General features: G+C 45.8%; 1 protein-coding gene across 1 annotated transcript in view; it reads right to left on the reverse strand.

Moving 5' to 3' along the window:
• The window catches only part of PACRG (parkin coregulated), a 959,338-nt gene that overhangs the window by 691,137 nt on the left and 251,535 nt on the right, over window positions 1-16,666 (reverse strand). Inside the window, exon 2 of the mRNA XM_069235296.1 lies at window positions 15,889-16,023. Coding sequence (XP_069091397.1) covers window positions 15,889-16,023 — 135 coding nt within the window. The remainder of the gene's footprint in view (window positions 1-15,888; window positions 16,024-16,666) is intronic.

The raw sequence follows: 16,666 nt of genomic DNA on the forward strand, positions 1-16,666 counted from the left end.
CCTTGAAGGGGCACATCAGGGGAAGATGGCGACCACACGAAGAGTCAGTCCCCAGGAGGCAAAGCAACAGAGAAATACAACACCAAGAGGTAGGGAGCGTACAAGCCGAAAGTTCCACCAAGAGAAAGTAGTGGAAAGACCACGGACATGCCTGGAAATGTCAGTGGGAGGGACAGCGAACCCAACCAGGCGGCCACAGGTGACAAGCATCCAAAGACTCACAAGCAAGGTACAAATCAGAAAGAGCAACACAGTGTCACATTCCTACCCAGGACAGGAAAGGAATGCAGAGCCTAAATCAACAGAAAACACGTCCGAAGAGGTAAACAAACTCATCCTCCAGGAGAAACAGTGGCCGAAAGCTGCCCAGAGGCAAAAATGCAAGGAGCTCGAGCACAGTGATAGCAAGGACACAAGGGCAGACACGGCATGGAGAACCCCAGAAACCATGCCCTGCGTCTGACACATAGTAGCATAACACGCACAAGGCATAGGGGTGAAAAGAGGAAAAAAGGCCCCAGGGGAGTAACAATGCCACCACAGCAGCCAAAAACAACCCGGTACGCCAAAATGAAGACATCAGTACAGCAACCAACGGGCTCCAGCAAAGGCAGCGCATCCAGCCGGACTGTGATTCAAATGTAAGTCTGGCTGTTTTCCCATGGTGTTGGGCAAATGAAAACTTCCAGGTAGTCCCTCGACCACTAACTGACTGACTGGCCACGGGACATCTGCAGTGGAACAGCCGCAAGCAGCTGTGGGAGGGCTGAATCAGCAGTAAAACACGAAAGTGCCAGAAACAGCATTTACTGCAGCACTCCCAAATGCCGACAAAGCAAGCACCCAGCCGTGACCATGGCCACCTCCGTCACCGCACACAGCAGCCTGGGAGCATGGGGGGGGGCGGGAGGCACAGGAAGGCTGAAAGGGAGGCTGTCTCAAAGGAGGTAAACAAAGGCAGCACCAACGGAGTCACCTAGACAAGCTTGGGCACTCCACAGAGCCCAACAAAGGGAGAGGTAGCAACCGAGCCAAGAAGAATCCTCCAGCTGAAGGCAACACATCAGGCCCAGTGAGGAGGACAACGTCAGAGGGCGTAGCCCACTCGGACGCCCCCCACCCCACACAGACTGAAAAACAGAAACATGACGCCCCCACAGCCGCAAAGAAAAACAGACAAAAAGGCGACACCCACAGTAAAAACATAGAAAAACCCATACCTGAAGCAAGATGCGCAGAATGGAGCCCAGGCAGCCGCACCACAGTAAAAAAAAAAAAATAGAAAAACCTATACCTGAAGCAAGATGCGCAGAAGGGCGTCCAGGCAGCCGCACCACATCAAGACAGGAAACATACTTTCTTTCTGAAAGCAAAATGCTCAGAAGGGCACCCACAGCCCATCGGTGATGAGTGGGCACAAAAAAATAGAACAGGAAGTTCTTAGGGATGGAAGGGGCTATATGCTCCTTGCCCTTCTTCCCTTTGATGAAAAAGGAAGAAGTCGCTTTCTAAAGGTGACATGAGGAGTGAATGGGCACATCCACTCCATCACATTAGGAATGGGACAAGAAAGGATAAGGAGGTAATGATTTATTTTTATACAAAGTGCTGCACTTCTGCCATTTCTTTCATTTAAATCATTTTTATGGATAATACGTGGGGGCTCTTCTCCCACCGGGGCACTGATGAAGCCCTGGCGATGGAGTGGTTTGTCTGCGATCTCCCAAACCAGGCCCTGAAACCATAGAGGCTGACATCACAGAGGAACAGCTGGGGAGAGCCTTGATGCAGCTCCAGAAGGAGAGGGCACCGGGGCTGGATGGTCTTCCGAACAAATTTTAGAAGGCTAACTGGGCACTCACAAGCACCCACTTGTTGGAGGACTTTCATGAAGCCCTGAAGGGCAAATTGCTCCTTCTACCCCTTAGAACAGTGGATAATATAGTTGTATTCAAACCTCACCAACCATCAGAGAAATGTGGATATCACATCACCCAATCTTGCTATCGAATATAGAGGTCAAGGTGTGGGCCAAAATATTAGCCAAAAAGCTACTGATGGTCATATCCACCCTAGTGGATCCCGATCAAGCGGGCTTCATGCTCTGCCGCAAGACATAACATATGGTGAGTATGGAATGCCATTGCCCTTTCCGAGGCTCAACACACGGACAGTGCTCTTCTAGAAGTGGATTTCTGCAAGGCCTTCAACTCCATGGCCTGGTCCATTCTATTTCCCCTCCCACACAGACTGAATTTTGGCTTGTTTCATCAGCTATGTAAAATGTTTATACACAGAACTGTTTGCGCAAGTCAGGGTAGGTGGAGCCATCTCTGCACCTTCCCCAGTGGAACAAGGTAGCCGGCAGGGCTCCCCACTCTCCCCACTTTTGTTTGCCCAATTGATAAAGCCTATGGTCAGCTGGATCCATATGGATGCTCAACTACACAGATTTGAGTGGGTTAAGGTCTAAGAGGATAGCGTTATACACAGAGAGCTCTCCAATGAGGGGGTTCTCCGGCCCCCAGGTTCATCCCCGTAAATCCTCCATATATCCAGTTCCTAGGATGGATAGCAATTGGTCCTGGGCATAGGGACTTCAGATCCTCGCCCATAGGTACCATTATCTAGGAGTCTTTGTTACCGTAGATGAAGCTCGAGCATGGAGCTCTAACATACAACCACAGCTAGATTGATTAATGACTGAATTGAAACACTGTGGGTCGCTACCCCTCTCCCTTCTGGGTAGATCGGCTATTTTTAAAATGGCAGCTTTCCCTCGACTCCTGTATTAACTCCAAAACAATCCATTCTCTGTGCTGCTGTCCTTTTTCTCACGGGGGGCTTCCTGTGGGCTTCAGGCCCGGCGCGCATTGCCCTCTCCAAGTGATATAAAAGCACATTTGATGGCAGTATCACCACCCCTAGTGTACAATCCTATTACAGGGTGGCACAGCTCACCGTCCTAGAAAGAGTGGTGGTTTGGAGGCTTTTTGGATCCTGCTTATACATCTCAAGGGGGTGCGCTCTGCTCACATACTCTGTCACACCTGCTGTATGAGGGCCCTATTCGCTGAGATCTCTTTCCAGCGACACAAGTATTACTAGAGACATGGAGAACTATGAGGAGAGCTACGGGTTGGGACAAGCCACTTACAAAGGAGACCCCCATGTGGGAGGGTAATGCCCTTCGCCAGGCGACTAGCCTCCAGGGCTTCCGCCACTGGGATTTAATAGGTATCTCTAGACTGAGGGATGTCCTAGAAGGGAACATGGTGAACTCCTTTACCGCCCTTCAGGATGAATTCCAACTCCATCAGTCCCAGTTCTATAAATATCTACAGCCTTGCCATGCAGTCACGATATACTTGACCCATGCAGTGAACATCCTAGAATACAATCCTTTAGAGGCTAAAGTACTACTGACCAATATTAAAGAGCATAATATATCAGTGATGTACTGCTCATTGATTATTAATGCTTGGGACGCCCTCTAACCCTTAGAGGCATGGAAATGTGACCTCAGCCCATTAGAGGACGACAACTGGATAGAAGCATTGGCATTGCTGCAGAAGCTGGTGATTGATTCTCAATTCCGCCTCATTCAACTAAAGTATTTACACAGAATATGTTATACTAGGGATAGGCTGTGGAGAAGGGGCCTTATCACCTCAGCCGACTGCTTACACTGATCCACAATCCCGGGTGATTATTTATTTTTTTAAACATACAACATGGGGATGCCCTGCCCTAACACCATTTTGGAATGAAGTTTATAAATGCATGGAGGTAATGCGGGGCCTACACTCCTGTGAATTCCACAGCTGCAATTCAACACCAGTCCAACAACATCAATGGCAAAAAATGCTACTAAGCTCTATTGTGGCTGGGCCTCATGGTGGCTAAGCATGACATCACAGGGCATGAAAGGAGCAGACTGCTCCCTCGCTGGAAACTTTGAAAGAGGGTCTAAACCGTTGCATGGGCCTGGAGTGTTCTATAAACATTGCCTGGGGATGCCTGAGGAATACAGCTGGAACCGTGTCCACAACTCCTGGGCTCTCCAGAAGCCGAAGTAGGAGTATACCTGCATTGAGGCCTGCTTGAGAGGCAGGCGGGAGGGTCCAGCAGGTTTATATATATCACCTTTTCTGGCACTGTGCTTCATGTCATATTGGCGCTCAGTTATTTCTTGATGTACAAAGGGACTACCTCATATTTGTGCAATGCACAGGTACTCCAGTACCAGAGCTAAATCCATCACATATTTACAGCATTTGAAGGTTACTTGGTCACCCCAGATCTCCAGGACGATCAATTTGGTAGACAGTCCTAGAGGGGTACCAGTCAGGTAATGAAGTAGATTTATAATTCATCCCGACAATTGTACCTTTAAACACTGACATATTAGATGGCAAAATGTACACTCCTGCACATTGCCTTTAAGACTTGTTGCTGTGGGACAATACCCAACAGACTGCATCTGAATTCTAGAATAAAAAGAACCCTACGCAAAAACTTTAGTTGGACCATGCAGAATCCCCACTCTAAAGGCTACTTTCTTGGGTCTACAACTATCTCTGTCCACTCATCTTCCAATTGCCTCAATTCACCTTGCCACATCTCCGTTGATGTACAGAATAAATCAGGGGCATTATTTGTCATGGACTTGTATGTCACATTGTTTGCTATCCTTACTTCGGACAGGAGTGGATACTTTAAATATCTGCTGTCCAGCAGCATTTCACCAACTTTCAAAAACTTTTCTATTGCTTGACCAATCCAAAGATATCTGCATTTTTTTTCTTTGGCATCTCAAAATCGTCGTGTACATGTTCATATAATTGTATCTAGCTGGGCGACCTAATGTGCTCTCTCTTTGAAAGTCTTACATACCAGCCTTTAAGCCTTCTTTCCATTAACATCCTTCATACTGTTGCTCACCCAGAGGGATGTCTCTCCTATGTTCTCTCTAAAACACTTAAAATAATTCATACTGTTGTGTTTCTTAGATGGAGAGCTGAGGTCTTAATCATCATATCCTCATGCAATCAATCAATCATCTTTATTCGGCTAAACGATAGTCATAAAAGCACATTTCATATGAAATACAAAAGTGCAACAAAAAAAAAAAAAGACAATGATAAAAATCAAGAACAAATAAATAAATAGAACCTCACCGAACCACAAAGAACCCCCTTCATATAGCAGTCTAATGCGGGCAGACAGCTGTCCTATTTCTCTTCCTTGAAGCAAAGGAGCGTTGGATAAAACCTCGTAGAATCTCATTAAGTATTTGAGACCCTGGTCCTATTAGGATTGATGCCCGTGGAAGTACGTATCTTAGAATCATAACCCTTGTCACTTCCAACAGCTCTACATGAAGCTGATAATGAAAGACAACTTATCTGCCAAACAACAATGGAAAGAGGACAGCTTTTGTTACTGATGTCCACCAGAAGACACACAACCAGAAGTCAGTGGTTTCCATGACAAAGCCCAACCTGCATACTTGCGTATCTTCCACCAACTTCCTGATTACCTCACTGCCAAGACCCATGGCAATTTGAGTTTTGATGGCAATATTGTGGGTTTTTTCTGTCCATTTCCATACCGTGTAGGCCAGCTGTATCGTCAGGATGTCCTTCTAATACAAAAGCAGTGGAATCTGCAGCTTGCAACTGCAAGCACATTTTTAGGTACACGGAGGATCACAAAGCAAGGCGTTGCATCACAGCGCAAACCAGAGTGAGATGAATGGACACAGAGAGAGAGAGAAAGGAAAGTCCAGAGGGCTGACTGAAAGAATGAGTGCCATGCACTATAGCTCACACACATCTCTGGGAAAGGTCCGGAGGCCATTAAACAGTATGCAATGGACACCAACCACAGCTGGAACTCACGAGAACACACATACAGCACACCACTGCACCAATTGCCAACACTGAACTCATACTCAAAGTGGGGGAAACAGTCACACAGGCTAATGCTTCACTGCGGGGCCTGTCCTGTCGAAAAGTGCAGCACAACAAACCACACATAAGGTAACAATGGCACAACACAAAAGAAAATGTCACAGATGCCACAGCACGAAGAAGCAAAAAGACCTTAGAACATACATCAAATTGCCCCCACGGAACGCTCTGGATGTATGAAAAGATCATTCTAACAGAGGTCACTGATAGTCACAATGAGCCACCTTGGCACTCAGTTAAACACAGTGGACAACATAGACAGGACAAACATTCTCTAAAGTTCCCCATCAAAGAGCTGAAGCACGCCCATGCCAGGGACATAAATTTGCACCTGCAAAATGGCCATCTCACTAGGTAATTAATGAGAATGTTGTAATTGCTCTTCATATCCCCCAAAAAAGAAATGATGTGATGAAAACAAAGCTAATTGCACCGAGCAATCGTATTCACAAGAGATGCCCATATAACACTCATCAGAGCAGAAAGCCAAGGACAGCTATTCTACAGCCCTCTCTTTGGCATTGGTCAGTGATCTTGGTCGATTCCATGTCACTGATGAGAGACCGAAAACTGGTCATGATTGACAAGTGTCTCTTCCACCACTGAGCCTTGCATACATTCATCATGGACAACACTAATAATATGGAACCCATGAAGGAGAATGTACATTTTACACAGCTGCTGGATGGGCAAACAACCCCAGGAGGACAAACATGACCCAGGTAGCAGCAGAAAGTCCGGCTTGTAGTCATGGAACAGAAGCATGCGAAAAATCTGACATATCTGTTCCTTACTGTAAGGACCTTCACTGGCTTATGCAGTAAGTGTCCTGGCCAAGACCTCCTCAACTTCACCAGAAAAGTCCACATCATTATCCTGCAGGATACAGTGGCCATGGAAGATCTATTCTTACCAGGTAGTTTGTCTGTCAGGTCCCAGGAACCAATAATTCTAAGGAAACACCCTCAGCTAGTTTCTCTACTCTCCTCAAAAGTGGAGCAGATGAAAACCTCCTGACCAGATGGAATCCCCTGCACACCAGCATTCATAATGTAGCTGAGGAGGCAAATCTATCTAGGTGAATCTATGCTTGACCTCAAAAAAGGACAGAAACAAGTAAAGTATGTTTTAAGGCCTTATTGCAGTTGAACAGCAGTAATGAATATCTTCAATGTCTATGCAGGAAGTAAAAAAACATTCAGTGTAGAAAGTTACCAAGCACCTACTTTGAGTCCCTGACAAATCATTTAAGATAGCAAAAATTATAAAGGAAGAACTCACTTGAAGAAATTTACAGCTGTAAAAGATAACAGGGGTTTACTGTTGTAACAATCTTCTTGTTCTTCTTCCAGTAAAGTAGCCAAACTACAGTCACTCAAAGAATGATAAACAACTTAGCCACCTTTCAAAAACTAACCTATGAAGATCACTGAAGTCCTAAACAGGAGGTTGGCCCAGAATGTGTCAGCTTACATAATGAACGTTTTTAAAAACTGCATAGTGGAATGAGTCGAACATGCGATCTTCTGCAAAAACACTGTGGGGGTCATTATGATCCTGGTGGTCTCCTGACCATCAGGGCAAAGGTGGCGGTCTCATCGCCAACAGGCTGGCGGTGAAGACTGCTACATTAGGAGTGTGGCGGGGTGGCCTTTACTAACCCGCCACACCTCCATTCATACCGCCATGGCAGTCGGAGATGCTGGGCCGGAGATGTGCATCTCCGACCTGGCGGTCCACAGACGACAGCTGGCGGTATTAGGAGCCGCCTTTACACCAGGGTTTCTGTGGCGGTAGCACCACCAAGAAAACCCTGGGGGAAAGGCTACCGTGACAGGGAATTTCTTCCCTGTCACTGGTAGATGAATCCCCCCCTCGTCTCTCCCCCAGCATGCGCTAACTCCCCCTGTGACAGAGCCCCCCACCCCCTCCAGACTCAGCACCCCCCTCTCCCCACTCCCCTCCAGACACAGTGCCTCCATCCCCACCCCGCATACATGCGCACGCACACAGACACTCACTCATCTACAATGACATCCACGAATTCACTCACACGCATCCATACTCGCATTCACCTCAGCACTCAAACACTCATTCAACCATGCATACTCACACCCATCCAAACACACATACTCACGAGCATACACACTTCCATGCATACACGCACTCACTTCTACATTCAGACACGCATACAACCACGCATACACACAGACAACACACACACAACACCTCCCCGCCATCCCACCCCCTCCCCTGTCGGATGATCAACACCTGGTCTGGGGAGGAGGTCATCCGGCACGGAAGGGGGGCTTCCACCTCCGGCAGCGCCCCGCCATAAGGACACAGCCACGCCGTATTATTGCACATAATATGGTGGGCGGTGTTCTTCTCGCGGGGCCAGTGGTGGCACCGCCACAGTGTCTCACGCCCGCCAGCACAACTACTGTCGGATATCCACCAAAAGTGTGGTGGAAATCCAGCAATACCCGTAATGTGTTGCCGGTCTTCTGGCATCCGTGGCTTTGGCGGTCTTCCTTGAAGACTGCCAAAGTCATGATGACCACCTATACCACCTAACAGAGATGAAAGTGTAGCCACATTACCCAGATAAACCAAAGGTCGGTCTTGATCTTTCAAAACTAAATAACATACAGACCCAGCTCCACATTATTTGTCTATGGGACAATATTTGTTCAAATCCTACTACAGAATACATGGCAAAAGGCATAGGGAAGAGAACCACTTTCCATGATGCAAACAGGCTTCAGGGTAGATAATGAAACTAAAAAGGTGATAATTCACATTAACAAAAAGTAATCCAGATATAACCATAGCTCAAAGGTGGGTGCTTGAAGTCTTGCTACATGGCCTTCAAGTCTGTCTTCAGTTTAGTCTCTAGTGTATGCTATTTGAAAAACGTGCACACTATCAGCTTAAAACAAGCCCTTCAATGGCTAATATTGGTGTTAAAAAACACAGGGAAAGGGGTCAGTAGTGATGTCTTCCATTCCTTCACTGCACCTTTCCAATGTGGGAAAGTCTTAAGACAAGATAAAGTGGAGAATGTCCTTCTTGCTGTCCCCTGGATGGGGCTACTGAAGTAAGCATCCCTACAGTATGCCACCGGTGACATCAAAATGGTGAACAAGATTCCACCTGGATCACAGAGACAGTCAAGACAGCCAGGCATTTACACTAAGACATACCAATTCAGGATCAGTGCTAAGAAGACCAGGCTAGTAAGGCGTATAGCTAAATGAGTGACAATGGGTAGTGAGGTTATTTAGGAACACATTTACTTCAGGCAACAATGTATGTGGCAAAGCTGTTACATGTATTTTTATGTGTTACATGTAACTCTGACCTGCTTGCATAGGGGTGCGAGTGAAAGGCCCAAAAAAAGCAGGCTAAATTGTTTTATTTTTTCAGCTAATGCATGTGAGGATTGCCTGATGCTAACAACATTTAAAAGGACAATTCTCTCTCTCTGGTGCAGACCTTGTTTGTAAACATGGCAGATGAAAAGATGGGTATGAAGGAGAAGACCTTGTGACGCACGTCGTGTAAGAAGAAGAAAGAAAATAACAGTACGTTTCTGCATGCAATTTCTGAAGAAGCATTGCTCAATAACCTGTAAAATCAAACAGGAGTCTTGCATGAGCCTGTTCGACAATCCTGTATAATTATGCATGGGCAGATCTCATTGTCACATCACTGAACACCATGCCTAGAAAATGTATATAAGGTATTGGTACTGGGGCGGGGTTTGGCACACGGACCAGTAGCTGGAGGGAATGCTTAACCATGAAATTCTAACTTCAGGCGCAAAGGCACAAAAAAGGTACAAATGGTGGCATTGCGTGACTTGGTATATTATTTAGTACATACACAACAGTGCTGTTAGATGGCTGATTAAAAACTTAGATGAAAACAATACGGTAGGAGTGTCACAAAATAGGATTGTGGGATAGTTAACCTGTGCCATAATTTGAATTGTTGTTATTTATAATACTATTACTCATTCTAACGCACATGATTTGGGGACACAATATAATAAAAATTCGTTTAGTGAAATCCCAAATGTATGTACCAAATTTAAGGGTACAGAGTGGATCTCTATGTATACTACCTGTGGATGAGAGATTCTCTGACAGGTCTGTCTGGCTCCTAATACTCCCTTCCACTCAGCTCTAAACTCTAACTCAGTAGGGCGAAGTGAGAGACACCTGCTACTTTTCATTTTCTTGGAAAAGATTGTATTAACCTTTTGTGGCGTATTGGATCTACTAGGTGTGACTCGACTAAATTAGGGCTAACATGACAGCAGATCCATACAAGCAGTAGATCCTGGAGCTTACATCAGGACAGAGTGACAGCTGTGGGATAGTACAAAAGCGATGTGTAGGCTTGGGTTTCCTTACGTAAGTAGCTTCTCTATATAGCTACACTAACAGTTCCCTCACCTTTCCCACATTCTTGTAAGGAAGGCTGCATCTACCCGCCACTATCTTAATAAGCTATCTTCTCACATATAGTGTATGTCACTAAAGAAAATAAATCGCTGCTGAACTGAGACACTTCAGACAGATAGGGGCATTCCAATTCCACATACACGCAAGGACAAAATTAGCAAAGTGCATTGGCAAACTGCCCTGAGTGACAAACAAATCAAGACCAGACATTCAAAGTTCTGAAAGTGTTTGAGGAAATAACTGGGTGACAGGCCCAATGGTACCTCTAAGTAGTCAATACTTTGTTACTCCTCCCAGATCCTCCTTGACTTATACAGAATAACTTACATTATGGTCAACCAGTAGCTTCTGCTTTAACCCCGCGGGTGCCTTGGACGAGGTCACCTCGTCCAAGGCACCCGGGAACTGGGGGGAGCGCTAGCGCTCCCCCCCTGTGCCCCCCTCACCCCCCCCAAGGCAGGGATGGAAGGGGAAGCCCTTCCACCCCCGACCCACCCCCCCTGTGACGTCAGCGCGCATTGCACGCTGACAATCACAGAGGGCCTCCTCCCATCGCGCTGGAAGCTCAGCTTCCAGCGCGATCGAAAGAGAAATGCAAAGCATTTCTCTTTTGATCACGTGGGGGAGGCCCAGAGAGGCTTCAAAGGGAAGGAAAGGAATTTCCTTCCCTTTGAAGTATCTCTGAGCGTTTCAAAAGCTGGATTACTTGCAATCCGGCTTTTGAAACGTCCACTAGACAACCAGGGATTTTTTTAATTTTTTTAATGAAATGGACATAAGGGAGCGACCCCTTGGGCAAGGGTCGCTCCCAGGGGGGGGCATTTTTTTGGAAGGCCTTTTCTGCCCCCCTCACCCCGGGGGCAGAAACCTCTAGGCACCAGGGATCATTTTTTTATTTATTTTTTATTTTGGGGGGTTTTTTTGGAAGTGGGGATCGACCCCTTAGGCAAGGGTCGCCCCCTAGGGGGCAAATTATATTTAGGCCATTTCTGCCCCCCTTATTGGCCTATTTTTATGAGGCCAATCTGCCCCCAGGGGGGACAGAAACCACTAGACACCAGGGAGGTTTTTTTTTTACGTGAATTTCACGCAAGGGGAGCGACCCTGGGGGGGGAATTTATTTTTAGGCCATTTCTGCCCCCAAGAGGGGCAGAAACCACAAGGCACCGGGGATTTTTTTTTGGCGCCAATGTCACGCAGGGGGAGCGACCCCATAGGCGAGGGTCGCTCCCTTGGGGGGGGGAAATTTATTTTAGGCCATTTCTGGGGGGGGGGGGGGCAGAAACCTCTAGGCGCCAGGGCAAATGTTATTTTTGTGGGTTTTTTTTTTTTTTTTTTTTTTTTTTAGATGGGGAGCGACCCATTAGGCAAGGGTCGCTCCCCTGGGGGGCAAATTGTATTTAGACCATTTCTGTCCTCCTTGGGGGCAGATTGACCTATTTTCGTCAATCTGCCCCCAAGGGGGAAGAAACCACTAGGCACCGTTTTTTTTGTTTTTTGCGCCAATGTCACGCAAGGGGAGCGACCCCGTAGGCAAGGGTCGCTCCCGGGGAGGGGTTGGGGGGGGGGGATTTATTTTAGGGCATTTCTGCCCCCCCCCCCCCTGCCCCTCCCCCCCCGGGCCTGCTGAGCTAGAGGCCAAAATCCACAGGTAGGCACTTTGCAAAAAACACCTCTGTTTTCTGTCAAAAAATGGGATGTGTCCATGTTGTGTTTTGGGCCATTTCCTTTTGTGGGCGCTAGGCCTACCCACACAAGTGAGGTACCATTTTTATCGGGAGACTTGGGGGAACGCTGGGTGGAAGGAAATGTGTGGCTCCTCTCAGATTCCAGAACTTTTTGTCACCAAAATGTGAGGAAAATTTGTTTTTTTTAGCCAAATTGAGGTTTGCAAAGGATTCTGGGTAACAGAACCTGGTCAGAGCCCCACAAGTCACCCCTACTTGGATTCCCCTAGGACTCTAGTTTTCAAAAATGCACAGGTTTGGTAGGTTTCCGTAGGTGCCGGCTGAGCTATAGGCCAAAAGCTACAGGTAGGCACTTTGCAAAAAACACCTCTGTTTTCTTTCAAAAAATGTGATGTGTTCACGTTGTGTTTTGGGGCATTTCCTGTCACGGGCGCTAGGCCTACCCACACAAGTGAGGTATCATCGGGCGACTTGGGGGAACATAGAATAGCAAAACAAGTGTTATTGCCCCTTGTCTTTCCCTACATTTTTTCCTTCCAAATATAAGAGAGTGTGTAAAAAAGATGTCTATTTGAGAAATGCCGTGTAATTCACATGCTAGTATGGTCACCCCGGAATTCAGAGATGTGCAAATAACCACTGCTCCTCAACACCTTATCTTGTGCCCATTTTGGAAATACAAAGGTTTTCTTGATAGCTATTAATCACTCTTTATATTTCAGCAAATGAATTGCTGTATACACAGTATAGAATGAAAACGCACTGCAGGGTGCAGCTCATTTATTGGCTCTGGGTACCTAGGGTTCTTGATGAACCTACAAGCCCTATGTATCCCCGCAACCAGAGGAGTCCAGCACACGTAACGGTATATTGCTTTCGAAAATCTGACATTGCAGGAAAAAGTTACAGATTAAAACGTAGAGAAAAATCGCTGTTTTTTTCACCTCACAAATGACCCCTTGCTGAATTCAGAATTTTCTCTACTTTTCAGAAATGGTTAGGTTTCTGGGATCCAGCATTGGTTTCACGCCCATTTCTGTCACTGACTGGAAGGAGGCTGAAAGCACAAAAAATTGTAAAAATGGGGTATGTCCCAGTAAAATGCCAAATTTGTGTTGAAAAATTGGGTTTTCTGATTCAAGTCTGCCTGTTCCTGAAAGCTGGGAAGCTGGTGATTTTAGCACCGCAAACCCTTTGTTGATGCCATTTTCAGGGAAATTAACACAAGCCTTCTTCTGCAGCCACTTTTTCCCATTTTTTTAAAAAAAAGTAATTTTCACTGTATTTTGGCTAATTTCTTGGCCTCCTTCAGGGGAACCCACAAAGTCTGGGTACCTCTAGAATCCCTAGGATGTTAGAAAAAAAGGACGCAAATTTGGCTTGGCTAGCTTATGTGGACAAAAAGTTATGAGGGCCTAAGCACGTACTGCCCCAAATAGCCAAAAAAAGGCCTGGCACAGGAGGGGGGAAAGGCCTGGCAGCGAAGGGGTTAAGAAAGGTGTACTTTGAGATCTGAATATGAACTGGGCACTACCGAGACCACAGAGACCACTTTCTCATGTACGAATACAGGGACAATAACCTAAAAAATAAATTGCATCTATTCCTTGAGAAACAATAAGAACGTGTCTGCCTATGGAGCATAGAAAGACTAGTACAGAAAAAGTAAACCATACCTTCCCATGTGTCATGTGAAAAGCCCTTGAGATTAAATCCAGGCTGAGCAGCACCACAGAGCTGAGGTATAAGCTCTTGTTCCCCAGAGCACAGCCAACAGTGTACTCCGACAACAAACATCATTAAGTTCTGAAGATTGTTGCCAGTGTGGGCTGCAAAAAAGACACCGGGCTGCACATATATTGCCAACTGGTACAGGCACAACTGGACTGTCTATAAAGTGCAGAAAGGGATGTACGTGCATAGGCTTAATTGCTGAACCTACCAATTAACAAAGCAATACATCACATTAGCAACAATGTTCTTCCTAACTGACAATTTTGAAATCTGAAATACGCTTGTATTGGTAGAGGTATATTTCTACATCTGGTAACATGAATGTACACAGCAACCTAAACTCAGTGCCCTTACCAAATGCGAGGGGAAGTTGTATACTGAGTGGGGCCTTGGTATTATTACCAGAATCTTCTATTAAAATAACACGCCACATAAAATCCGTGCAACCATTCAGTTTTTGTAAATAAGACTATACAAGTTCACACTGCTTTAGTGCAGTTACTAAAAACATTTTATGATATCGCATATGTAAAGGTAATATGTTTTTATCAATACATTAGAAATTCAGCTAACAATCATGCAAAATATAACACTTCTCATTCATGTATTTGACAGGGACGCCTATTCATGGAGTTATGAATGGTTCCCCCATTTTATCCAGTGATAACCAGGGCCACTGGAATTGTGCAATTTTGAGGACGGGGCGTTTTCCACATAACTATGGAGTTGCCTCATCTGCCACATACGCTCCAGAATTATACAAATGAAATGCTTCCAGTTCAAGTGGGTTAAAAATTACTAAACCCTATGCGAACGTGGTGCCTGGAGGTGGAAGGTCCTTTTGCAAAGGTTGCCTGGTCTGCTGTTTTTTTGGTTCGTTAGTGCTGTATTTGAATGTTAATCTGGTAGTGATGAGGCAAAACGTTGCCCAGTGTTAACCAGTGTAAAAATGTCAAAATAGGGAAGTAATGCCTTAACGTCATGTTGCATAATTTGGTCCTCCCAAATAATTCCAGTGGTCCTGGTGATAACTTAGAATGGGCAACTAGCCCTGAACGTTCAAGTACACCTACACACCCAAAATTCACACCACCAACACAGCTTCACAAAGATACCAATTCAAGAGCTGACTGGGTCTCTTTCCGTCGCCCTCTTTCTTGCACACCATCTTCATATACATCCATCACACTCCCTGAAAATGAAGTCTCTGACTGACAAACAGGCCGGGGAGGGAAACCGTCATTGAACAACAGCAATAATTAAATTGAGGGAAGAGGCTAAAGATCAGCTTGGGTTTTTCAAATTAAATTTTAAAACTTGCCCTGGTCTGCTGGGGGATTGGCAGGTTTTTACAAATAACACCAGCGGGCCTTTTAGACGGAAACGCCGCCGCATTCGAATGGAGTCATTAGGCAATCCATTTATTTTGAAGCCAATTAACCTTTTGTCAGGGAGACGTCGGTGGCGTAATGATTTCAGCCGGGTAGGTCGGCCTCTAAAGAGGCACGTAGGACAGCGATTACGCCGCCTGACATGCGCCACAGACGGGGGACGGCCGCGGAATGACAATCCGCCTTCGGTGGTATTTCGCCCTGTGTTTGCAGGGAGCTTAGCCATTTAGGTAATTAAAGCTTCCATTTGGAAGAGTGCTGCAGGAAGGTGAAATTTGGGCCTGATAAATGGCCGCAGCTCACTGTATCCGGGCGCTTCCCTCGCTTGATGGACTGCCTGAAATCGGCCGGGCTGCCAGGCACTCATAAAAATAGAGACGGATTCGGCAGCCTGCAATTCTCAGAGGCAAAGCCGCTCTGTCATCTTCCCTTTCGCGGGATATAATTTAATTGTTAGCCAAGGCGGACGGCTGGCTCCTGGGGCCTGTCTCCTAACGGCCTCCCCCCACCACCTTTCATTTGCTGAGAAATTACTTCAGTTTATTTACTTACAAGCCAACTTTGTTTGGCCATCTGAGGTGTCACTTTAATAAGTGCAGCTGGCAGCGGCAGCTGTGCGCGCACGTACCTTCCAGGCGATTTTGTTTCCCAACGTGTCATGCTCAAGGGCGATCGGGAAGTCTCCGCGCTCGTAGAACTTGCGGAAGGCCGTGGGCTTCGCGGGCCTTTCTTTGAATGCTCCTGCGGCCGGAGGGCCTCTAACCTGCGAAAAAAGGAAAAACAAATCTCATTATGCTTAGTTAAAAAAAAAAAAAAACATAGGTGTTTAAAAGAGGACAGCAGAATACGCTAGAGAAAAATAGGCTGATAAAAATATAAAGAAAACTGACAAAAAAAAGGCACATTTCATTAAGTTAGTGTACAAATGTTTCTCTAATGCAATGCATATGAAATTCTTTTCATTGTGTGAAGACAATTTTTGGGTTAAAGTCGGGTAAAAATGGGTCCAAACGAGAGATAAATTTGAAGGATAATTCAATTCTTTTTTGACAATAGAGTGGTATTCTAGAGATCATTCTTAACTTTTTTGTAGGGCAAATAAGGGACATTTTGGAGCAACGTAGGTACATCTGGCGCCAAACTGGCCCCATTTTGACAACCGAAGTACATTTTAAAGCAGGGTGAAAGAGCACGAGGTGTACTGAAAAGTCTACTTTATAAACACGCATTTAAAATATTTTGATATTTTAACAGAAAACACGGATTACAAATTCGCCACTGATACGAGGATTTGGCTTGTCCATTAGGTAGTGATTTGTCATAAATGAAACAGTCCCTTCCTAGCTTTTATGTATTGCGAAAATCCAACTCAACTGCAGTTGGTATGTACCCAAACCCCCAATTTA

This window comes from Pleurodeles waltl, chromosome 5, assembly GCF_031143425.1.
Source record: "Pleurodeles waltl isolate 20211129_DDA chromosome 5, aPleWal1.hap1.20221129, whole genome shotgun sequence".
In the NCBI taxonomy this organism is placed as follows: domain Eukaryota; kingdom Metazoa; phylum Chordata; class Amphibia; order Caudata; family Salamandridae; genus Pleurodeles; species Pleurodeles waltl.